The following is a 25,637-nucleotide window of genomic DNA, read 5'->3' as shown; positions in this document are numbered from 1 at the left end:
TCGTATAGCCTTTCCCTGTTCTTCCTAGTTATTGTTTCCCGCTTGTGCTGCAGCTTTAATTGATGAAAAATCCTGGCACCGTAGATTAGATTGGTTATATTTGATATAAGATAACCTGTTTGATTCCAAAGATGTGTATCCATCAACCAAACACTGCTGGAAAAGGCGCTTTGAACGCAGTAGAGTTCGAGCTTCATCCTCTCTTTCTCAGCTTCTATATGCAAACCACTACCTCATGCTTATGTCTTTTTCTTCTTTATCAGCTTTTCCTCTGCTACATTTTTTAATCCCAACTCTGAAACCATCTTCACCGTAAGGGAAAAGAAGAGGATACTGTAGTGGCAAGTAGGAGACATGCACTTCACTTTTCTTTGTAACTTTCCGGTACTTTTTTCTTGGACAACTATGTCGCGTCCTGGAATCTCGGGACGGAAATCATCGGGAATCAATGCTGCAACTTTTGATGCTGTTGGCATGGAATATGTTCTTCAATCTTTGCCCACACGATCACTTAGAATTTGCAAGTGGTGGAAACTTTCATCCTCCTTCTCAGCAAACTTGTCTTTGGCTTGTCTAAAAGGCTCAACGTAGGGATTGACTTCATCTAACATTTTGATGAGCATCGCAATGAGCTCCTTTCTAATACTTTTCTTTACTTTCCCACCAGTTGAATGTTTCCCCTTGCTGTCATATATCATAGGAATACAAAATATATTAGCATATTTCAACAAAATAAAAGAACGAAATGGGCTATAACTCTTTCATGAGATTTTGAAACGATTGTATATATAACCAAAGAGGACTTTAGAAACACACCTCATGACGCTGGTGCGATTGTCAATCTCATTTTCAGTGTCGACTATATAGAGTTGAGAAAATTTTGCATAATCCCCATCGTCTGGTTTAAGACTTCATATTGTGGAAATTTTGACCATGTAACTTAAACTGTTTAGGTCCTTTACCTTTTTCAATGAAGCGATCTACTTGGCCTCCAAGAGAAGTGAAAGCGAATAACATATTATACGCTCTAATGTTGTCTCGAAAATGCCTTATGAGGGCATCACTCTAGTTAACAATTCTCTAATTAGCTCGGGAGCTTCTGCAAGTATTGGTAACTGAACAGATCCTTGTAAGCAACAAAGAGAGAATTTTGGTTTTCTAGTCTTCTGTCGCTTGTTTACTCGCTCATCATACCACATCATGGCACCACAATAGGAACATTTAAATGTTGGATCACCGTGATCTAAATACTCGGTCCACTAAATCCTTTTTGACCCCTTCTAATTTTGCGACATATATCGCCAATAACACCAGCAAACTGTGTGTTTTGCATGTTGTCGGCTTCATCTAGTGATGTGTCCGAACAGTTGTCCTCTTGACTACTAACGTCAAATACCTGATCATTGTCACTCATGTCCTCACCTGTTCGTTACAATTAGATTTTAGGTGATATATTATATGGAATACAAAAACTAATTTCTAAGTAAATGTTTGGTTTGTATATATACCTTTTGTTGATGAAGCATAAGTGGTGTGATGAGTATATGCTTCCAAATCAGCGGCCGGTTTGCTTGGTTTTGTTTTTTTTCCTTGACCGGTTCTAGTATTTTATATTTGCAATTAATAGGCAGATCAATAGATATTAATAATCCATTGTTGATTCAAATTTCTCAAATACTTGAAATAATGATATGAATTTTATTAAATAAAACCTTTTTGTGCAGATTCAAAAACTTGTCGGAACAGCTGCCTTCTGTCTTCTACAACGTTCATGTTGGTTAGTAATGTCTTTCAAGGCTGTATTTATATTCCTTTTCAGGGGTCTTGTAGGTGGTGTGTAGAGCTTGTCAAAATGAGTGATGCGTTCTGGTAAGAGCATAATGTTTGGCATACATGTAGGATTTTAGCATCAAACACTATTGTGACATTCTGTAAGTTAATCTTAAATCATAATTTTTGATATGCTATCTTACCAGGCTGATCATAATTTTTGATATGCTATCTTACCAGGCTGATCATAATTTTTGATATGCTATCTTACGAGGCTGTGTACTGAAGTCCTTAGAAGGCAAGAATATAGGATCACCAGAAGCTAGTGTAGTTGTTAATTTGACAAATGTTAAATAAGCACCGCCGACACCTGTAGTATAAAAAATAGTCATGTATATATTAGAACAGTTAATCACCTAAGTCCTTTTCTTGAATAAGATAATCCTTATTCCCAAATAAAGACTTACTCCTGGTTGTTTGCTTTCTTATCTGAGCCATGTGTAGCATATGATTGGGAGATGTCTACATGATGTAGATTATAGTTGTCTACTTCAGAGTTTGTTTCACATTAACGTTTGCCTTATTAGATGAGCTCTTTGTGGCTATTTGTGGGAGCTGATTCCACCTAATGTTTACAAAGCGTGCTTCGGGACTAGTTCACTTACCCGAGCCCAAACTGGAAGTAACTTTCTGTAAAATAGAAGCAATAGACTGGAAATGATATCCTTTATTAATCGTAAAAATCTTTTTCGACCCCTTACAAATGACCCCCCCTTCTCGCTTATATACAAACTCAAGACAATTAATACCAAACGCGATCCTAGCTCCAGAAATCCTGCGATATTCATTATGGCCTCGTTGACCAAATCGTTCGCCCGTTACGATCTCATCTTGACTGTTCCTTTCGTCTCAGTTCGCGGGCCGATCGTAAACAGGCCGGATTCAACTACGTTACTTTCCTTCTGGGCCTGGACCGTGAAAAGCCCAACTATCTATACGGTACCAATTCTGGTGCCCACAGTTTGCCCCCCAAGTCTTCCGAAGTGGCATCAGTTCGGAAGACTTTAATGCGGCCTCGATTTTGGAAACCAAGATCCTCGAATCGTCATGATTGATTTGCCTCGATTCGCGGTTGCCTTTTCGGCTTACCGCGTCTCCTTGTTTACCGCGAGGGCGCCCCTACGCTTGAGCTATTAAGGTCGTGACCTTTTAGCTTCCCTAGGCCATCATTGCGTTTTGAGAACGAAGCGGCTATAAAAGGTACGAATCCTCCTCGCTTCTTTTCTCTTCTCTCTTCTCTTTCGTATTTCTGCTTTTCTATTTCCGCTTTTCTTCTTCGCTGCAATTTCTTTCTCCGACCGATCTGCCGTCCCCGTCACTACTTCTCGCCGGCGATTCGTGAAAAATGTCTCCACCGAAGCAATCAAGCCTGCCCACCGAGGACATCATACCGGGACAATTTGGCCCCCATCCTCCGTCCATGATTAAGAAGGATGACTTAATCGGTGTTCGCTTCCTCTGCGGCCTTCCTTCCGAGACCAAAATCTTAGCTCCGACCAGAGAGCAATCGCCGGAAGATCCCCCTGAGGGATACTGCTGTGCCTATGAGATTATGTTCTCCAACTGCGGCCTCTACTTCCCGCTACCGGAGCTCCTGGTAAAGGCGATGTACGCCTTGGGTGTGGCACTCCCCCAACTGTGCCCGAACTTCATCCGTACTGTCCTCAGCCTTCAGACTCTGGCGGAAGAGCACGGATATCTCCTGACCTTCCAAGACATCCTCCATTTATATACAATTAAGGGGGGCCGAACTAGAGGGACCTTCTACCTCAGTCCGCTCGCCGGGCTCCGGGTGTTGGAAGATCTACCCGAGAAGGATGAGGATTGGCGAAGTGGCTACTTCTTTCCTGTCGACAGCTCCACCTTTTGCGAGCTGACGGACCTATTCGTCCCGAAGTGGTCCTCGAAAAATGGTAGAACCACGGAGGAGAACCGAGCTATTTTTTACTCGCCTACTACCTTTACGCATTTCACCGAATTCTGACTGCATTTTTTTTTCCTTTTTCTTACCTCTAGCCAGCTTAGACCGCGGCTCCCTATCCCGCACCTTTGCTAATTGCTTCATAAGCTTCTGCGGCAGCCAGGTTACGTGGGACTCTTTCACCTCTCACCGAATCAGGGAGTCCGGAGCCCGTATCCGTACCGGTTCTCTCATCACCAGCTCTCCTCAACCCGTACTCCCTCGGAACGTGAACTACCACGAGGAGAGAGCTTACAAAAAGCAGGCGGAGCTTCGAGAGAAGGAGTTGAAGAAACAAATGGTCACCGCCCTTGCTGAAGGAAAATCCAAAACTCCAGCTAAGGAGAAAAACTCTGGTTCCACTGCTCCACCTGAAGCCCGGACTCGCATATTAGTGGCTGTTGATACTACGTCTGCTTCGGGTGAAAGGAGCTCCTAGCCCCCTACTCCTATGAGTACCCAAACCGGGAAAGAGACTGGCAAGCTCTCTAAAAAAAGGAAGGCCCCGGACTCCACGCCGATATCCAGGGAAACATCCCGCCCCCGTACGAGTGACTCAGCGAAGCAAGCTGGGACCGGCTCGTCCACGAAGCGAGCTGAAAGTGGTTTGAAAGGGACCAATCCACCTCCTGCTACTGGGCAACGAGGTGAAACTCGGCGCGAGCTACCAGGTACCACTTACTTCGCAATTTGTACTGTTATTTTTTTCTTTCCCGTGTGACTAACTATCGGACCGTTTCAGCTCCCCCAAAGTCACTTGCGGACATGATGCGCAGCTTTAGCCGCCCTGGAGCCCGAGTTCCTCCCTTTAAGGAGATGGCCGACCTCAACCGAGAAAACTACTTCCGCTTTGCGGAGAAAGTCGGAGAGGTAATCGTTCAACTGACCCCTAAAATTGCAGAAATAACTTCATTAGGGTTTATCAATTCTTGATTGAGCAGCTTCCTTGACAGACCCTTATCGAGTTCAACAGTGCTGTGGCGAGCTATGAACACCAATTGCTTTCCAACCCTGATGCCAGCGACATCAAAGGAATGCAGTCCCAGATATCCGAGCTGGAAAAACGGGTGAAGCGCCTTACCGCCGCCGAGGCAGCGAACCAGCTCGAGGTGGAGAAAGCCAAGAAGTCCAACGCTCGTCTGAAGCTGATTGAGTCCGAGCTGCGTATCGCCGAGGCCTCACTGGAAGATTCTCGCGATAAGCAGCAGAAAGCCAGAGAGCTATACCTCCAAGCTGTTGAGGCAGAGGCTCTCGCGAAGAGAGAAGTTGAGGAACTACGACTCCGGAACCACGCAATGGAGATCGGGTTCAATGCTGAGATAAAGAGAGCTTGCCGCGAAGAGAGGAGAAAAACCCGAGCTCAACTTCGGGAGGCCGCCGAGGGCGTGCATGCCTTTCTCGATGACCACAATCGCTTAGTTCCTGCCACTATCCGTGCTGCTGAAATTACAGCCAACCGGATGCTTGTGGAGGAGATTGAATCGGGAGAGATTGCCGACCTGAAAGCTGAGCTCGAGACTCTCAAAAAGGACGAGCTTGAAGCCCTGCAGACTGCAAAAGAGGTACTGAATACTCAACTTAATCCTAGGGATTTTGATAAGTATTGGGCAGATACCCCCCCCCCGAGCTTGAGCTGGGTTCGGCATCTGCCCCCCTCGTGATCGATGAGTCGGAGACTAATCCTGCCAATGTCACGACTCAGGACGTCGTGCGTGTGTGGCCTGGCGCAACTGATGGGATGCCCGTTCTGCCGGCTATTGAGGGCACGGAGCCAAACGCTGCCGAGGCGACCGGAGTTGATGATCCTCCCCCGAGCTCGGAAGCTGGTGATCTGAACTAAGGGGTTGTTTTGGTCTTTGACCCCCCTTTTGTTGCCTTTTTTTTTTTTTAGACATGATCTCGAGGTGTTTTTGACCTTGGTGGTCTCACCCTTTTTATTCTTGCTATACTTAGGGTGTTTTTGACCTCGGTGGTCTCACCCATGCATGAAACTTAAAATCGTTAATTTCAAAAATATTCTATTTAGTTCGAAACTCGCATCTTTCGCAATTCTGCAAGAAAAGCAACTTTTATTTTATTGAGTAGGAGCTGGACCTTTTTAAAAAAAAAAAATAAGGCTGCCTACGTACCCACAAACTGCGGGATCAAGCCAATCGTAGTTCAATTACATGGAATTTTTAAGAAAAATACAACTTTAAATGCATTGCGTTCCACGACCTAGGGACTAGTTTCCCCCTTAAGTCCTCTAGCCGACACACTCCATTTCGTACCTCGGAAGTTATTTTGTAAGGACCTTTCCAGTTAACGCCTAACTTTCCGGCATTCAACTCTTTAGTGTTCTCGTAAACCTTTCGTAACACCATGTCACCGACCTTGAGTTCACGATGCTTGACTTTAGAATTGTAATACCGGGCTATTGCATCATGATAGTGCTGCAAACGGACCATAGCTTGGTCCCGTCTTTCGTTAATGACGTCTAGAGAGTCCCTTAGAAATAAATCGTTCTCCGCGCTCATTCCCGGGTTTAACATAACCCGAACTCCGGGCACCTCGAGTTCGGCAGGGACAACTGCCTCCACTCCGTAAACGAGTGAATATGGTGACTTTTTAGTTGACCGTCGAGGGGTAGTTCTAATCGCCCATAACACCCCTTGCAGCTCCTCCGCCCACCGACCTTTATACGCATCGAGGCGTTTTTTAAGATTCGACAGGATTACCTTATTCATTGCCTCCGCTTGCCCGTTTCCCTGGGGATATCGTGGGGTTGACTTGTTAAGTCTTATTTTCAACTCCGCGCAAAATGCCTCGAACTGCCGGGATATGAACTGCAACCCGTTGTCAGTCACGATCTCAGAAGGGACTCCTTGTCGACAGATAATTTCCTTCCATACGAACTGTTTGACCTGCCCTCCACCAATAGTGGAGTACGCTGCTGCCTCCACCCACTTAGAGAGGTAATTGTAAGAACTAGCAAAAACCTTACTCCCCTGGTCGAAGTATGGAGTGGTCCGATGATATCCATAGACCACCTCATAAACGGATATGGGGAAGAAATAGAGGATAACAGTTCGGAAGGCTGATGAATTGTAGGAGCATGCCGTTGGCATTTGTCACACTTCTTAACATACGCCTCGCACTCCGCTGACATGGTTTGCCAAAAGTATCCCTGCCGCTTTATTTTGAAGGCCAACGTTCTCGCCCCGGAATGATTACCATTGGGCCCATCGTGAACTGTCCTCAATAAAAATACCGGGATCCTCACCAGCCACAGATGTTAGGTAAGGGCCTCCGATACTTCTCCGAAGCAAGCCATCGTTATGTAAACAGAACCTCCCACTGACAATTTTAACTTTCCGCGCCTGCCATTTGTTTTTGGGCAACCCCCCCCCCCCCCGTAAATAATTCAAGATGGGAGTTCGCCAATCTTCATTCGCGACCTGAGGCAAGAAAGTTTCTCCTACGTCTCCTATTGCTTCGGACTTATCTGCATCCTCCGAGGCTACCCAGAAAATTGCTTCGGATCCGCCCTCTTGCTGAGGAGCTGTTATCCTGGTACTGGTTTCCGTGCCACTTTCGTCTTTTTTCGACTATCTAGAGCCGAATCCCCCGAGCTCCGGGGACGAGCCCTTTTAGCTCGCTTCACCACCGGGAGTTCGGGAGGAAACTCCCCCCGGTCCATACGGCGTTCCATTGACCTCGTAACTACGTTCACTCCGGAGCCCTCCAACTGAATACTAGGGTACTCAAGTATTTAAACCGGGATGACTCTAGTAGTGGTTGGATCCGACGTGGAGGCTAAAGATGCCAACGAGTCCGCGACTGAATTTTTGGCTCTGGGAATCTTATTGAGCTCGAAGTGACGAAACTTAGAAGTCAACTCCCGAGCTTGATTCAGGTAGGCTCCCATACGTTCATCTTTAGCTTCATAGTCTCCAGACATTTGACTTACGACCAACTGGGAATCACAGAACGCATGCAAACGCTGTACGCCAATTCCTACAGCCAAGCGGAGTCCGGCCAGAAACGACTCGTACTCGGCTTCATTATTAGAGGCGACGAAGGCGAGTCGGAACGACTGCTCAAACACTTCATTAGTGGGTGACTTCAACCGAACTCCTATCCCACATCCATTCTTAGACGAGGCTCCATCGACGTGCAACGTCCATGGGACGTTCACCTCCGTTTGCCTCTGAGAATCTGACAATGGGAGCTCTACCAGGAAGTCGGCGAGCACCTGGGATTTCGCCGCTGTCCGAGCTCGGAACTCTATATCATACTCAATTAACTCGATTGCCCACTTGGCCATTCGACCGGACTGACTTGGGCTATGGAGTATAGTCCGAAGCGGCTGGGACGTAAGAACCACCACTGTGTGGGACTGGAAATAGGGCCTCAGCTTCCTAGCCGACGTTATCACGGCGAGCGCCAACTTCTCTATCATCGGATAACGGGTCTCGGCTCCTGTGAACGTTTTGCTAACGTAGAAAACGGCCCTTTGTTCCCCCCTTTCTTCTCGAACTAACACGCCGCTAACCGCGTAGTCCGACACAGCCACATAGAGGAAGAGAGGTTCCCCCAGTTCTTGTTTAGCTAAAACAGGAGGATTCGTCAGGTATTTTTTGAGTAACCCGAAGGCGAGCTCGCACTGCTCATTCCAGACAAAATCCTTACTTCCCTTTTTCAAGAGCGTAAAAAAGGGTAAGCATTTGTCTGTTGACCGCGAGATAAACCTGTTTAGAGCCGCGATTCGACCATTCAAGCGCTGTACTTCTTTTACACTTCTCGGCGAACTCATAGATAAAAAGGCCTTTATTTGCCTCGGGTTAGCTTCGATCCCTCTCTCCATCACTATGTATCCCAATAACTCTCCAGACGGTACCGCAAAGGTGCATTTCGATGGGTTTAACTTCATCCCGAACTTATTGAGGATTGCGAAACAATCTCGGAGATGTCCGACGTGAGAACCAGCGTCCATGGATTTTACCAGCATATCATCGATATAGACCTCCATCGTCTTCCCTAATAGGTCGGAGAACATTCTATTCACCAGACGCTGATAAGTTGCGCCCGTGTTCTTCAGCCCGAAAGGTATCACTTTGTAGCAATACGTTCCCCGATCTGTTATGAACGCTGTCTTCTCATGACCTCCGGATTCATCAGTATCTGATTATACCCGGAGAATGCGTCCATGAAGGTTAACAGCTCATGGCCTGAGGTAGACTCCACCAACCTATCGATGTGAGGGAGAGGAAAACTATCCTTCGTGCATGCCTTGTTGAGGTCGGTGAAGTCCACACATACCTTGGACTTCCCGTTCTTTTTCTTGACAATCACCGTATTTGCTAGCCACTCAGGGTACTTCACTTCACGGATGAGGCCGGCCTTGAGAAGGCGATCCACCTCAGCGTTAACGATGTCGGCTCTCTCCTTTCCCAGCTTCCTACGCTTTTGCTTAATAGGCCTATATGATGTATCCACATTTAGTTTGTGAGAGATAACGTCGATGCTTATGCCAGTCATCTCACTCACATCCCAGGCGAACGTCGACTTATTCTCGTTCAAAAAAGCGACCAGTTCACGTCGGACTTCGGTCGTTAAACCAAGGCCAATCTTGATCCCTTGATCCGGGAACTTCTCATTCAAGTAGATTTCTTCATATAGTTCACCTTCCAGCTTCTTTCTGACCGGATTTTTTGTGACCTCGAGCTGTGGTTGCTATTGCACCAGCAGCTTATGCCCTGCAAGATAACAACTCGTGGCGGTTCGCTGGCTGCCCAAGATCTCCCGAACTCCCTCTGGGGTAGTGAACTTTACACATTGGTGGTATGTCGATGGAACAGCCTTCATTTGGTGCAACCAGGGAGTTCCGAGTATTGCATTATAGGCCGCAGGTCGGTCGAACACCGTAAACTCTACCATCTTTGATACACCCTGAGCGGAGACCGGAAGTACGAAAGTCCCTAATGACATTGATGTCTCACTGGTAAAGGAGACCAAGGGTGCAGGCGGTCTGACTATGTGGTTTCTGCCAACTCCCATTCTGGTCAACGTATCCAAGAAAATCAGGTCCACCGAGCTACCTGTATCAACCAAAATCCTACACACCTCGTGGTTCGCGACGTCCAAAGTAATGACCAGCGCGTCATCATGCGGGAAATCCAGAGTGCTAGTATCCTGTTCGGAGAAGACTATATCGGGGCATTTTTCCTCTGCTGACCTGGTTCCCCGAGGTACTGCCCCGTCGAGTTTTCTCTGATGGTCTTTAATAGCTCGGATTGAGTTCCTAAATATCCGGGAGCCTCCCATTATAACATCAATTCTCTTCTTATGCTCCTGTGGTATTTCCTGGATCAGGGGGGTTTTAGATCTTTTAGCCGGAGGAACTTCGTCTTCGTCCTCCGTACCCAATCCAGGGGAAGCTTCAGTTATTTGCTGGACCGAATTTTGCGCTTGATCCAGCTCTTCTATCGTTATCTCTGGCATTCCGCCATTAACGAATCGCTCCGCCAATAAGTGCATGAGCTTCTTACAATTCCTGGTCGCGTGCCCCCCGACCTTATGCAGTTCGCAGTACGAATCTTCCTCCTTCGGACTAGGTTGGTCACGAACCCACTTGTTATTAGGGAAGGCTCCGTTCTTAAGGCGGGAAGTGCCAACTGACTTCCTTCTCTCACCCTTCTGTTCTTTGTCAACTGCGAACGTCGCCGCTCCGGGTCGCTGTCCTTTTCTTTGACTTGGGTCGAGGTTCGCCTTTGGCGCGACTTTATATTTTTTAGCCAAGGCTGCTTTCTCTTCCTCTGCAACGATCCAGTTCGAAGCTCGGTGCAGGGCGTCCTGAATGTTGGAAGGCCTATTGACCGTTAGCTCCTCCCTGAATCGGGATTCGTGCCATAGCCCATTCTTAAGGGCAGACAAAGCAGCGGGATCAGAGAGCCCCGGAATCTGCACCATTATTTCTTTGAATTTATTGACATACGAACGGAGTGAGTCGCTGGGACCCTGGCTAAGATTCCATAGATGAGCGTCAGTAATTCCTACTCCGATGAAGCTGGAGTACTGCTTGATGAATGCGGTTGAAAATTGGGCGAAGCCATTCACCGACCCCTCACTAAGTGAAGCGAACCAACGGAGGGCTGGTCCTTGGAGTGTTTCCGCGAACAGTTTACAGTACCCTGCGTCTTCTTCGTGTGACTTGAAGTCCACCCGGCTTGCCGTGAGCAGGAATGTCTGGAGGTGAACCTTGGGGTCTCCCTTCCCCTCATAACTCTGGAACTTGACCTTCCGAGTGTCCTTGAGTCTGGCCATCGAGATCCGAGGTGAGAACGGGGTCTTCTTTAACTCCTCAATCACCCGATCCACATCGGGTGCCGCGCTCGTAGCGTTATGTACTTTGGACTGCATAGCCCGAATCTCATTCTGAAGGAAGGTTATCTCGGGGTTCACCGTGGTGGTAACCCTTCGGTGAGGTGGAGTTCGGATACCACCGAGCGCCGAGTCCCCACCCCCCTGCTGAAGCGTTTCCTGGGCCGGAGTGGAAGGATCATCCCCACTCTCCCCCTCAGGGGCTGGCAAACTTGCCCTTAACACCGGAATGGCGTGGCGAGCCGAGCTAAGAGGCGTCTGCGGTTGACCACCGACGAACTCCAGCCTACGGGTCAGCGGGGTTGCGCCCCCCGCTGCTAGCGCGTCGACTTGGTCGGCATAGGCGTTGTGAGCGCTTGACAGCCCGGTGACGGTGGCTGACAGGGTCGCCAACTGGGCTGTGCATCGAACGTCGAGGTTACCCACCTTCTCGGTGAGCGACGTGGTGGCCATCTGCTGCTGCTCAGTTTTGCCGGCGACCTCCTGCAACAAAGCGAGAATAGACTCGAGACTTACTTGGTTTTCTTCGGCTGCCATGGTGCTTAGTATCGAATTCTTTAGGAAAATAGTCGGAGGACCCCTCCTTCTAGCGCCAAAATGTGGGAGCTGATTCCACCAAATGTTTACAAAGCGTGCTTCGGGACTAGTTCACTTACCCGAGCCCGAACTGGAAGTAACTTTCTGTAAAATAGAAGCAATAGACTGGAAATGATATCCTTTATTAATCGTAAAAATCTTTTTCGACCCCTTACAAATGACCCCCCCTTCTCGCTTATATACAAACTCAAGACAATTAATACCAAACGCGATCCTAGCTCCAGAAATCCCGCGATCTTCATTATGGCCTCGTTGACCAAATAGTTCGCCCGTTACGATCTCATCTTGACTGTTCCTTTCGTCTTAGTTCGCGGGCCGATCGTAAACAGGCCGGATTCAACTGCGTTACTTTCCTTCTGGGCCTGGACCGTGAAAAGCCCAACTATCTATACGGTACCAATTCTGGTGCCCACACTATTGGAAATAGTTTGAACGATTTCAAAGCTTACACTTGTTTCCTTGGTTTTTCTCTAATGAAGTTCCTGGTTTTGCATAGGTCTGGCTTATTTGGACGTCGTGTAGTTGAGTGGTGTCTTTATGGGTTACTACAAAGCAAATGGTAATTATGATTCAACCTTTACTGCCCGGGTTCAAGAATTAGAAGACATATGTTGTTTCGAATAATGTCTAGTATTTTACCTCTAAGAGCTTCTTCACGTATGGAACTGCTGTAATCGACATTGTTAGGGGATGAGTAACATTGGTTGATTGCAACAGGATTAAGGTTTCCTTTCTCGTATTTTGATAGCAGCAGTTCTGTAAAAGTCAGAGAAAAAAAATTCTAGAACTTTAGAATTCTCAGTCCTGCTACCTGTTTCAGTTTATATTTAATTCGATTGTTGATATTCTATACCTCTTGTAGGTACTTTTGAACCACTGAACAAACACGACCTCTGACAGCTTCCAGATTGATTTGGTGTACAAACATTCTCATAGGTAAGATTTCAGTCTAAACTGAACCTGATCCGTACCGGAGTTAATCGATTCTCTATGTTCAATGGAACAACACCTGCTGCAGTAATTGTGAACATTAGGCAGGTGGTCAGTTTTTTCTAAGTTAATGATAATGAATACATGTACAAACTTGCAGATCGTACCTTCATGGTCGTTACGGTTTCTCTGATGTGTAGGAGTAGTAGAAGTCACAATTTTAACTGTGTTGAAATTAGTGAGGTCTATATAGATCCTACCATACACAAATTTCAAATTTGTAGGCTGATATATTTTCTATACAAATAAAGCGCATTTGCTTTCCTCATAGACGATTGTTTAGTGATCTGGAGTATATTTGATTTTTTTCCACACTAATTGAGCACTTTGATTTTGACTGCAATTATTGTTTCCATAAACACGTTAATTATTCTTATGATATGTTGAGGGACTACAGATATCTTCTAGGAGAAGATCATTCTAATTCATCTCCTACAGGTGTGTTGAGAAAACAAAATATTATTTTTGGAAGCTAAATAACTTATGTCATTATTAGTATGCATTTTTTTGAGAAGTTGATGTGGTGCTGTTAAAGTCAAGGCATATTATCTCCAAACTAGGTTTGAACCCGCGGTACACCGCGGGTCTGTTGTTTTATAATAGAGTTTGTGAAATTCTATTTTTTTTTAAGATGTTTTGTTTTATTGAATATTGTTAGTAAGAAATTTTTGATAGTCATCATATGTTGCATTAGTGTTTGATTTTATTGTTGATTACTTTTACTCATGGTTTGTATGGATTTTTTTTTCTTAAAACATTGCAGTGTAATTATAAGTGTGCATTCATTTAACTCAATGTGTTTAGTATGATTAGGCCGAGATATTCAGGTTTTCAAATCGGATTTGGGTAGAACCCGTTCAGATTCGGGTTATATAAGTTTAGGAAAATATAACCCATTGGATACTATCGGGTACGGGTTGGTTTGGATTACAAATTTGAAATTTCTGAACCGAATTACTACCCAAACTCCTTAAAATTAGATAAATTTAAATAATTTTAGCTAAATTTTGATATATGTAACAAATAAATTTTGTATATTTTGATTATCTTGGGTATTTAGGTTTAAAGTTAATTAATCAAAAAATATTTGTTTGTATAAACCAAGGTTTGTTTGTATATTTCATATATTTGCTATTATTAAATATATATATATATATATATATATATATAATTGGTTTATTGGTTATTCCTTTGTAAACCTATGTTTATTGTCTTGAATTTGGACATTGACTAATTGCCCTGACAAAACCGGTTAACTATCTATTTTTCGGGTCAATAAATATCTAATGTTGGACAAAAAACCAAAACAGTAAATGAATTGAGAAAAAAAACGCAAATCTTTTTATCTGCATCTGCCTCATGTTCATCTTCTTTAGACGATCGACTGCTTTTCACCTGGAAAGATAAGTAAACATATTCAGATTTTACTCTAATGAACAAATTAACCTCCATATGTGTGTTCCGGTTCATATGTTGGTAAACCCGAACATATGTGTGTTCCGGTTCTGAAAACAAACTGCAGTTGCTTGCGTTGGTGTAGTAATGACTTGTCACCTACACGGATAAAATAGATTAAGACATTGGTAGAACAAATACATATAACTTGTTGTAGCAGAATAAAGTTTATATTTTATAAAAGATCAAATGATAAAGATACCTAATTTTTGAAAACTTCTTTAAACACAACATTCATTTAAACACAACATTCATTGTTTTTTATTTTTTTTTATTCTCCCTCTTTTTATCATAAGCATGTATCTTCGTACCTTGTTAACAAACATGTTAACAAAAGTCAAAGCAAACATTGATTGTCTAACATTATAGTTTTAGTCAATAAAGCGATTGTTTAAACTTACCTCTTTGAACTGGATGTATACGTTTCCATGTATAAAGATCATAAAGGACCCTAACTTGGATTTTTCATGATATCTTGTAGGGTTTGAGTTCTCAAACAAATGCGAAAGCTAAAGACATATCGTGGGTTGTAGTTATTTTTATAAGTCTGAAAAGAGTTTAGTGTTTGACTCTTTGATCTTCTTAGTCAGCGATGTTTGTCGTATATTTATAGATGTGGCAAATTTCTGGCAGTTTTGATATTGAATATGCTTAAGCTTGATTAGCAATATTTTAATCTTTGATACTGAATTCATTTTCGGAAATAGAAATTAAGTACGCGATAATTATGCCAGTAATTAGTATATAGATTCAATCAAAATTGATATAATTGATATAAATTAGTGACTTAGCAAATATTTACTTATGATTCCCCGTAAATATCTCGCATTCCTTTGTTGTGAGTTGTGACTAACGAAATGGTCACTAATGCACGGAATCTTATGTTTCCATTACGATAAGAACATAAAGTTTTTGGATGCACCTACGTGGGTTTAGAAAGTCTTGGATAATGGACTGGATTTTAAATTCATATAAGTGGGCCTTTTTAACATTAATAAATTGGAATATGGATTCAACGGGGATTCGTATGTGTCTAACTATAACAACGAAAGAAAAGGATCTGAAAGTATACTGGCTGAGCTTTTTAAAAAGACGCGGATCCTTAGTAGAATTTTCAATTGGCTATTTTTTATGCCAAAAGTACCCCTGCCGATTTTCAATTTGTTTTTCTATTATACATAATTGAAATTCAATTTCAATGATTTGAAGGACATTTTAGTATAATTTTTAATTTGTACTTCTCTTTTAATTATAAGAAGATTTAATACCAGTGTTTTTGTTATGTATTTTAAACCTTTACAATTCTGTATTTTTCGGAAACACATATAATAAAGACGTAAATTTTATTACTGCAAATATAGTCCAAAAGAAACACAAATGAAACCACTACCAGTCTACTCAACATTGGTAGTGAGATACAAATAACAATAAGGTTTATTAAGATTTCATTCTTCGAGTAAACCTCTAGCAAGACATGCCTCCTTGTATGTATCGTATAGAATCCCATTGTGTGTCCTTTATTCGTCATCACTCGTAGCTCCTTTTATAAACCTAAAAAGAAGTTTCAAACTTAAAGCACCCTCAACACCACATGAAACATTTGTAATCCTTGGAGTCATTCTTGTCCTTAGCCGCTTATGAAACTTTTTGGTGATATTGTTCCACGTGAAAAATTGAGGTATTTCTTCGAAAGTGAAATCGAACCAAGCCAGAATGAGAGGATTTTGGTTGTTTTTCTGGATCTCGTAATTAGACATGGTTATGACTCGTGAAAACTAAAAAATTAAAATATAGTGATTGTGTGTATTGATAATGCTTTATATGGTTTTAACATGAACACTATTTACAATACTCTCAACTCATTTGCTTCCTTTCTAAGTTTAAATGCACACAATTAACAGTGTAATATATATTTATACAATCATACGTATTATGTATCCTTTTAATGCTTAATTTCCTAGAATCATGATTATATGATTTTCCGGTGTCTAATGGATTACGTTAGAGTAAATGCACACAATTAACAGTGTAACTGATTTATACATCCATACGTATTATGTATTCTTTTAATGCTTAATTTCCTAGAATCATGATTCAATAATTTTCAGGCGTCTAATGGATTACGTTAGAGTAAATGAAAACTTCAAAGGTTAACTGTGTTTTTGCTTTTAATTATATGAAACTAAATTTTCGTTGTGTCTTGTAATCAATATGTACGTATTACTCTTATAAGTAAAAATTTTAATCAGTTTCATCTAACGTCACAACCAAATTTCTTTAAAGCGTATCTTCAAAATGGATCCTCTACTTTGTGCAAGCTTAACATCATACTTCAATTCAATTTTATTTATTTTTCTGATGGGTTACTGAACTCGAACCATTTTGTATGAACCATTTATATATTTGAGATAGATATTCTACACAAATAATTAATCTCGTGGGATGTACTCAATACATAGAGTATGTGTTGGAGTTTTGTTCTGTTGAAACTCGTAAACCAAAAACAGAGTTTAGGAAAAGGGTACTCAATTTACGTTTTTTAAAAAAGATGTTTTATTATATCTACTTAGCAGACACTTAAACTGGAGAAATAGCATTCAGCTGGTAAATCAAATTATTAGGCCTAACGAAACAATAACAAAACAAACTGAGTTGTGGACTTCTGGCCAATGAGTCTTTATTTGGGAAAATATTTTTAAAAAACTGAAAAGTGAAAGATCCAGCTTCTACTGTCTTGGTGATATTGTTGGAACATGTGTTCACACACTACCAACATGTTCCACTCCTTTTCATTTCTTGTTTTTTGCCTCCAACACTTCAGCCTTGGTCAATTTTTCCTCCTTTATTTTGATCACCTTAATGTTCTCGAGACATAATTTCTTGTTAGTTGAAGCTTGATCTTTAGGAGATTCGGATTCATCAATTGACCTCTTGGAGAAGGTGTGGTTGACTAAGAAACATCTTGACTATTTGTTAGTAGTAGGGAACCCTATGGAATCACATATAACACAATCAAGATGGTGTTCACGATATTTAAATTACTTGGCTTTTTAAGTATGTCGTTGTTGTAATGTATTGATACTCATACATGATTACCAATACTATCATCAGGAGGATGATTATCACCACCGTTAGAGTCATCCAAGGTGTCCTCATTGGCCACCGCATCTTTGTTAGTAACTATTGCTCTACATTCAGCACAAAACCATCGAGGTTTGTAAACAGCTGATACATTCCCATTGCTGATAGAAGACAATAAAAGACAAAAGAAGTATCGATGAAAACTGAAATCAGATTTGTTTTGAAAATGTGAATAAATATTTTATTTCTTGAAGGGTTATTTTGATGGAGCTTTGATTCTGTGTGAGGATTGTAACGTGAAAGGATGGTTGCTCTGTGATTTCTGTAAAGGTTAGAAAACAAATGTGAAATCTGTGAACAATCAAATCTATCGTAAGAAGAAAATGAACTAGATTTGGGGATTTTTTGTTTTTGAGGTTTTAATTGGGTTAGGTTTAAATTATATTGGTTTATGAATGGTTAAAATGAGTCTCGTCTACAGTAAACCAATAATAACCCAGCTTGATGTGTAAATCAGTTTCGAACTTTAATTTTATGGAGAAATAAGTTTCGAACTTTGGATCTGGGGAGAAATAATTGTAGAACTCTTTTTGGAGGGAGGCACAGACAGAGGCTAAAACTTTGGGTGGAACTGGTCGTATATGAAAGTTCCCGGGGGGAAATAGATCGTCGTTCCATATGTTGGATGATTATGACATGTACGAGTAAACTGATATGATATTTTGGGGATTATATAAGAATTTTTGCTACATAATTTTGAATAAACTTTATATATATCTGGATCGTTTACGTGTGGCGGGTAATGATGAGCTTAAGAAAACCTAAAAATCATATTAGACATCGTAATCTGGTGAATATATTTTACATAGATGTGTATTAAATATAGACACATAGCAAAAGTTATTTTTACATAGATGTGTATTAAATATAAACACATAGCGAAAGTTATATTTTACATCGATGTGTATGAAATATAGACACGCATATAGCGAAAGTAGACTTATGATAGGGTTTTTATACTGTTTACTTACAATTTGCAAGCAGAACAAGTAGTGAACGTAGAAGTCTTTTTAGGCTTGCTATGCTATCTTTAATTATCGCAAGTGCAATTTTGATGTTTCATACTTTCTCTTTTGACATAGTTTTTCTTTATATTGTTTTATTTGCAGGTAGAACAAGTCGTTGGTGAGTTGCATTTAATTTCAAAATGTGTTCTTCGCGTAGCAATCCAAGAGCATCGCAAGTGAACGCTAATGCTCCCACCACTGTATGGTAGGTCATAACACCTTTGTTCGTCCTGAACTTGGCTTATATCTTTGCTTCCCACATAATCGACATTCTTGCAACTGATCATCTTCTTTCCAAAATATCATGCAATTATCAATTCAAACATCTATCATGTTTGAAGGCAACCCAAGACTATATACCAACTTTTGTATCTCATATATGACTCAGGAGCTATATTATCCTCTGACAAAATCTCACTAATCAATTCAGCCCATGAATCCATGCAAACCTCAGATAGATTATTATCTGTTTTAATGTTCATTATCCTAGATGACAATGAGAATCTAGACAATCCTTCTCTACATCCATCAGAGATTGGTTTATTTGCAGCATCTAACATATCATAAAATTATTGAGCATCTAAAGTAGGTTCCTCAGTTGTTGTTTCATGATATGCATTGTTGACCATATCCTCAAATCTATTATGACTTTGTTCATTGTAATCAAACTGATGATGCTCAAAATTAATAGGAGGTTCCTCTACATGTTGAAAGTTAGTATTACTAGACGACGTATCCACCATATTTTCCTCACCATGTCAAAACCATACATAATAATTTGGCATAAACTCTCTATTGTATTTATGTTTTCCAACTTTATTCATAAAAAAAATTGACCATTTTTTGCACTTACGACATGGACAATGCGTATTACCGGTTTCTTGTGTCAATAACATCTGATTTGCGTTCTCCAAGAATTCTTCTAACCCATATACAAATTCCGGTGTCACCACTCTGTTGGTATCTCTATATTTATACATCCATTCCTGTTGAATAAAAATATCGTGAGACATTATCTCCAAGACTATAAAAAGCAAATTATTTGAAGAGAGTGTTTCAAAATCGTTTCATTTGTAAGAAGATAATCTGTTGTTTCTTTACTCACTTGCTCTTCTAAATGTTGGTTTATATAGGCTCTCAAATTATTTTGCAAGGAATTTATGTCGTATTATTGTGTCGGTATCCCATTTTAAAAACGTAATGCACCTACCACTACATTTCGTCTCAAGTTCCTCGAAAATTACCTACAAAGAATTTGACGCAAATTACCTATGTGGAATTGCGACTAGTGTATATCGGTAGCTAATTTGCGACTGAGTTGCCTCGCAAAATTTCCACGCAAATGGTGTGCTTTCTTGTAGTGTTCAATTATTCCATATAATTTATAAATATATAAATCTCAAAATATGTACCAAAAACTTATAATTTTTCATTCTCTATAAATAGATACTTCCTTCATTTCATTTTGACACAGAAAAATAAAAAATAATATATGAAAGAAAAACAAAAGTTGTATTTTTTCTTAATTTAGTTTCATATCGTATGATACTAACAATGATTAATAATATGTAATCATAAAAACATAAACACAAAATTAAATGGAAAATATGAAATAGAAATGACAGGATAAGAAATAACATAATAAATCCAAGTTAAATCCAAAAAAAAAAACGAAATTCAAGTCCTGACAGAACAAATCTAAACATTAAATAAAGCCAATCATGCTTTGCAGTACTCCGAGTCATCCTTTTCGAAGGACCACCATCCGCAGGAACAAAAGGGTCACTATCCTTCTCTTTCGGATCTTTGCATGTTGGATCATCTTCTGAGTTGTGCAATTGAACAAATTCTTATTACAGTAATACCAATATTACCAGATGTCTGTTATACTCTAGTACTACAAAATTGTACCTTTCTCTCCTTTGCTTTCTGCGCTTCCATGAATGCTTCCAATGGTTCAATTCTTTTCTCCAACCCTGAAATCATTGCCATATTTTATTCAACTGTTCAGTCATCTCAACTTTCATGTCTTGAATCATCACCACCACTCCAGAAATAGTTGGAAGTCTCTCTATTGCGGGAATATCCCCACCACCCGCGATCTGTGGTGCTTCGATCACTTTTCGGCGCCACATATCCTCTTGGTACATCTCTTCAAACCCTATTAGATGGCCTTCACGAAGACGCTTCAACGATGACAGTACTGTCAACGCCGTCTTCTTTCAAATGGTTTTTCTTGAACTTCATCTTGTACATCCCACATTTGCTTCTACAACCTCGTCAATGAATTTTTCTCTCAAAAGTGGAATCGCCTCAAATGCCAGAAACTAAAACAAAAAAACATATAGTTAAGATTTTTTTTTTATCCCATATAGATAGATTCAACAATCACAAATTTTACCATTATTCCTATCTACAATATTACCAGTATTTCAAATATTACCAGTACTACCAATACTAGTATTACTGGTAACACTATATTTACCAGTACTACTAGTATTACTGATAACACTAGTTTTACCACTATTACTGGTAACATTAGATTTACCAGTATTACTAGTAACTAGTAACAATCACCAATTAATATAAATTGTAACTTACCTCTATCGGAAGACAGAAACCCGCAACCGGCCATATGTATTTGTCGTTGTTGGGGACAACACCTTTAAAATGATCCATTATGTGTGCGAAGGATGCTAACATGATATCGAAGGAATACCTCCCCCATGGAAGTTTGATACAAAAAGAGAGATCACTAACAGCCCTTAAAAAAAATTATCCACTTGAGGTACCTTAGTCCCGGTTTTTTTAGGCGCTACAAGAATGCTGCTTACGAAATAAAGGACATCGATCTTCAAACTTCCTTTATATCTTAGACCCGCTTGTACCATTTTTAATAGCTTCTTTCTGACATCTTCCTGTTTTATTATTGTATCCTTGAAATGCTTCTTCACAAAGTTCTTATTACCCATTGTTTTATACCCAAGTGGATAGGTCTTGAAGTTCAAGCCAGATATCAATGTGTGTTCCAATATACTATATCGGATTGGAACGGCATTGACGATGAATCAAACTTCCTTTTTCCTTTCAATGTACGCCGTGCGAAGAAGGAGCATCCACATCCCCATAACTTGGTTGTTAGGGTCTCTTGGCATGTAAAAGATGTGGTGGAAACTCGGATGGTACTCAAACCATGACCTCTCATCCTAGTTAAGGGGAGGTTCCAACTGATAGAACGTAGTCAACACCTGGTTGATAGCTTGATTTTCTTGCTATATTCCGACGGTGGAAAATACATCCTTAGAGATTGTAGTGCTACCGTTTCCTCGTTGATCTCCTGCAACAGACATTCATTTATATATTACTCATTTGCGAATTGTATTACCAGATAATCACACACAATCATATTCCTTGTTCTACGAGATTTACCAAATATATCTTAGTGTTTCTTTGTTCTATCAGTTTTACCAAGATATCCAATTCAAATACTTTTTTTTTTACCAAATATATCTTAGGCATGGCGATAATGTTTACTGCAAAGGATGTGATAGTAAGTATTTGAATTGGACCAAATAATGTGTGTTCTATAAGCACACATTATTTTACGATTACAATATAGTACGATCATTATGATATTTTACAAACCAAGGGCTTAATATACCACACAATGGACCCGTTTCAGCTAGAAAAATTGGCACACAAACAAGCATGTTCCATGCACGTCTGCCGATTATCTATTGTCATACGATTAGAAAATATGAGTAGTTAGGTATACGTATATTTGCGGATATATGTGGATTGTCTGCCAAATTATAAGGGTAACGCTGGTATTTAGAAATATATGTACCCTTTCTACAATTTTTCCAATACATGTACCCTTATATTACTTATTTTAAAAAACGTACTACTGAGCTGAATTTTTTCATTAATAGTTTTGTTAACTGGCTTACAAATTTTTTATAATTTCCTTAATTATATCATTTAGTAGATAATACAAAACTTTACTGTTATTATCATAAGAATATTAACTGTGTGTAAAAGTAAAGATTGTAATGGTTTTTTTGTTTTTTTTTTGTTTTTTTTAATCCAAAAAAGCATAATAGAACTGAAATTATAAAATCTAAAGAGTCTCACATCACAAGTCCATACTCCAAAAAACCCTTAAGATGATTCGAAATCGAAAAACAAAAACAAACCAGCATTTTTAACGGTAACTCTTCTGGAATCGAGAACGAGTACCATGACCTCCAAACTTCTTCGGCTCACACCTCCTCGGATCTGCCACAAGCAGAGTCACGAGAATTAATTTTGGCATTACCAACCTACGTAATGTCCTGCTTCCGTCTCCCAAAAGCGGTAACATCTAAACTTACAAGTGCGGTGGCCAAGTTTTGGTGGAGTTCAAATGGTCAGTCTGGAGGGATGCACTGGCGAGCATGGGATAAGCTATGTTCGAGTAAGAAAATGGGAGGTTTAGGCTTCCGAGACGTGGATGATTTCAATTCTGCCCTATTAGCAAAACAGTTATGGCGTCTCATGGATGTACCGGATTCACTTTTCGCAAAGGTTTTCAAAGGTCGATATTATCGGAATTCCACTCCAATTGATCCAATAAGATCATATTCTTCATCTTATGGATGGAGAAGTATCACCTCGGCTCGCTCTCTGGTAAATAAAGGACTCATTAAACGAGTTGGATCTGGAGATACCATTTCTATTTGGAATGATCCCTGGATACCATCTCAATTCCCGAGACCAGCCTTATGTAATGGGTCGCAGTAGATCCATTCTTACAAATTCGAGACTTAATAGACCGGCATACTAATTCATGGCGGTTGGACGTGCTTCAGGATCATTTCGCTCCGGAAGATATTGCGGTAATACAAGCCCTTCCACTTGGCAATAATCCTAAGGGTGATTCCTTAGGATGACATTTTACGAAGAACGGGAAATATACAGTTAAATTTGGGTATCATGTTGCTCGTCTACCGGATCCGAAGAATCCGGCTTTAGAATTCTATGGGCCGGACACAACTCCTCTATTAGCCAGAGTTTGGGAGATGCCGTGTCCACCTAAGTTACAACATTTCATGTGGCAACTGTTGACGAGATGTATTTCGGTCTTGGCTAATCTACGGAAGAGGGGAATTAATTGTGATACGACTTGTCCCCGATGTGGAGTTCAAGGGGAGACGGTAAATCATGTCATCTTTGAATGTCCACCAGCGCGTAAGGTATGGCCAATCTCCTTCCCAACGGATTCTGTGTTTGCAAATATGGATTACATAACAAGATTAACACAAAAAGGAGGTCAATATGAGTTGTGTCCTTGGCTGGTCTGGTATATTTGGAAGGCTAGAAATGGAAATTTTTTTGACAATTTGGACACAAACTCTTTGGAAATAGTGAGACTCGCCAAAGATGAGGCGCGCATGTGGCACGAGGCTCAAGTTGAAGTTTTAGGGGTTCAGGTGGAGATGGCAGTAGCTACGGCGGGGGTGGCTCGAAGTATTCCCTAGTTGCCTACTACATTCGAAGGGTATCGATGTTTCATTGATGGATCCTGGAAGGATTCAGACTCTTTTGCAGGTTTAGGGTGGTTTTTTCTACACGCTCAAGGGACATCGCCATCAACAGGAGCTACAAATATACGAAGAAGTCTCTCTCCTCTTCATGCTGAAGTAGAAGCTCTAGTGTGGGCAATGCGATGTATGATTGGGCATGACTTCCGTGATGTTACATTCCTTACTGACTGTTCTGATCTGGTGAAGATGGTGTCTTTTCCTCTTGAATGGCCGGCTTTCACTGTTTATCTAGACGATATCCTCGCCAATAGGGAATAATTCTCTACCTTTTCCTTATCTCTTATCCCTAGAAATCTGAATGTAAAAGCGGATTATTTGGCACGCCAAGTGCGTTCCGTTCCGTATCCAGTCAAGTTTGTAAAAAATTGCCCTATGAGTTGGCTCATTTGAGCTAACATTGGCGGTTTTTTTTTATGCCAATAAAAAAATCTATATAGTTTAAGTTTTGGTAAGTACTTATACTAATATATTTCTTAATAAATAAGTGTTCACTAAAAGTGAATAAGTTTTCCAAATAATTAGAAATGATATTTATGTAATTGTAAGATTTGGAATTACAAAGTATTTGGTTGTAAAACTTAAGTGGTGTGTATTATGATCTGACCCGTTGCAAAATTATCAATGATTTTAATATATGTTCTGACCTGCTGCAAAATTATCAATTATTATTTCTAATATTCGAACCTTTTAAAAGTTTAATATTTATAATATATGAATCTTATAAAGTTTAAAAAATTATAAATATTGAAACGTTTTTAAGATAAAAATTTAAAATATTTTGAAAATTTTAAAAAATCTTAAAAGTTTTACAACTTATAAAAATTTAACTATTATAATATTTTGAAGCTTTTAAAAATATTTAATTTGCTCAAATTTAGAACCATATAATATAAAATAAAAATTTTAAATTTGGATGCATGATAATCAAGCGTACTACTCATACGTAGTTCGAAGCATGTTGGTCTTATTTATAATAATCTGAACTATTGTCAAAAATATTTTAGCCGATGTAGGACGTTGTACATACATTTTTTTTGTCAATCAAGTAATATATGTCCGCTTTGAAAATTTTAAATTGTAATATATGTAAAAATAATTATGAATTTTTATTATATATTATAATATAATAAATTAAAAATAGAGAAATACCCTAAGATAGCATCATTTAAGTTTTACTTTCACATATACCACACACTCCTTAATTTAATATTAATATAATTAATTATTAAAACAAAAGACTAATATACCCTTAAATAAAAACCCAAAAGTTTCAACGATTCACTCTTCATCTTCACCGACGTTTATCATCACCGGCAAAATTCTCCATCATTGTCGAAGTCAGAGTCTCCATCATCTCCGGCGAATCCTAACGTCTCTCTCTCTCTAACTTCGTCGATTATCTCTGCCGTCGTTTATTATCTCCGCCGTCGTTTGTCTCTGATAGTCTACGCCAGCGTTCGTCTCGGGTTGTTCGTGTCGTTCCTCTCCCTCTTCTTTTGAGTAGTGAATCGATTCTGCTTTGATTAGTGTTTAGAGTAGTGAATCGATTCTTCTTAATCGTTTTTCTTTGATAAGTTTTCTGAGTAGTGAATCAATTGTTCTTTGATTAGTGCTCGTAGTAGTGAATTGGTTCTCCGTAATCGGTTTTGCTTTCATTATAGTTTAGAGTTTTGAATCGATTATGCTTAATTATTTTTTTATTTGATTAGT

The 25,637-nt window shown here is 40.2% G+C and overlaps 2 protein-coding genes, 1 long non-coding RNA gene and 1 pseudogene across 3 annotated transcripts; 2 read left to right on the top strand and 2 right to left on the bottom strand.

Annotated features, from left to right (window-relative positions):
• Positions 1–3,175: 3,175 nt before the first annotated feature.
• Positions 3,176–5,630, top strand: LOC111828977 (uncharacterized protein At3g60930, chloroplastic-like). Its single transcript, XM_023777574.1, has 5 exons — positions 3,176–3,743; positions 3,847–4,201; positions 4,462–4,660; positions 4,744–5,352; positions 5,493–5,630. Exons 1-5 carry the CDS (start codon positions 3,176–3,178, stop codon positions 5,628–5,630), a joined length of 1,869 nt encoding a protein of 622 aa, XP_023633342.1.
• A 337-nt stretch (positions 5,631–5,967) lies between these two features.
• Positions 5,968–9,958, bottom strand: LOC111828976 (annotated as a pseudogene).
• Positions 9,959–9,978: 20 nt separating this feature from the next.
• LOC111828975 lies at positions 9,979–11,689 on the bottom strand. The gene is made up of 2 exons (XM_023777572.1): positions 10,195–11,689; positions 9,979–10,073 (listed from the first exon to the last, which is right to left on the bottom strand). Exons 1-2 carry the CDS (start codon positions 11,687–11,689, stop codon positions 9,979–9,981), a joined length of 1,590 nt encoding a protein of 529 aa, XP_023633340.1.
• A 136-nt stretch (positions 11,690–11,825) lies between these two features.
• Positions 11,826–12,935, top strand: LOC111829624. Its single transcript, XR_002833005.1, has 3 exons — positions 11,826–12,142; positions 12,246–12,308; positions 12,612–12,935. It is a non-coding gene; the product is annotated as an uncharacterized LOC111829624 (long non-coding RNA).
• The last annotated feature ends 12,702 nt before the right edge of the window (positions 12,936–25,637 follow it).

This window comes from Capsella rubella, unplaced genomic scaffold (genome assembly GCF_000375325.1).
Source record: "Capsella rubella cultivar Monte Gargano unplaced genomic scaffold, Caprub1_0 scaffold_8, whole genome shotgun sequence".
Lineage (NCBI taxonomy): Eukaryota > Viridiplantae > Streptophyta > Magnoliopsida > Brassicales > Brassicaceae > Capsella > Capsella rubella.
The sequence above is the reverse complement of the archived record's forward strand: the minus strand, read 5'-3'. Positions and strand labels throughout refer to the sequence as shown.

Coding starts and splice junctions, on each gene's coding strand:
- LOC111828975 (XM_023777572.1), bottom strand. CDS start 11,689: ATGGCAGCCGAAGAAAACCAAGTAAGTCTCGAGTCTATTCTCGCTTTG. Junction 10,074..10,194: donor TGAAGCTTCCCCTGGATTGG/GTACGGAGGACG, acceptor CCGGATATTTAG/GAACTCAATCCGAGCTATTA.
- LOC111828977 (XM_023777574.1), top strand. CDS start 3,176: ATGTCTCCACCGAAGCAATCAAGCCTGCCCACCGAGGACATCATACCG. Junction 3,744..3,846: donor GAAGTGGTCCTCGAAAAATG/GTAGAACCACGG, acceptor TCTTACCTCTAG/CCAGCTTAGACCGCGGCTCC. Junction 5,353..5,492: donor CCCTGCAGACTGCAAAAGAG/GTACTGAATACT, acceptor GTCACGACTCAG/GACGTCGTGCGTGTGTGGCC.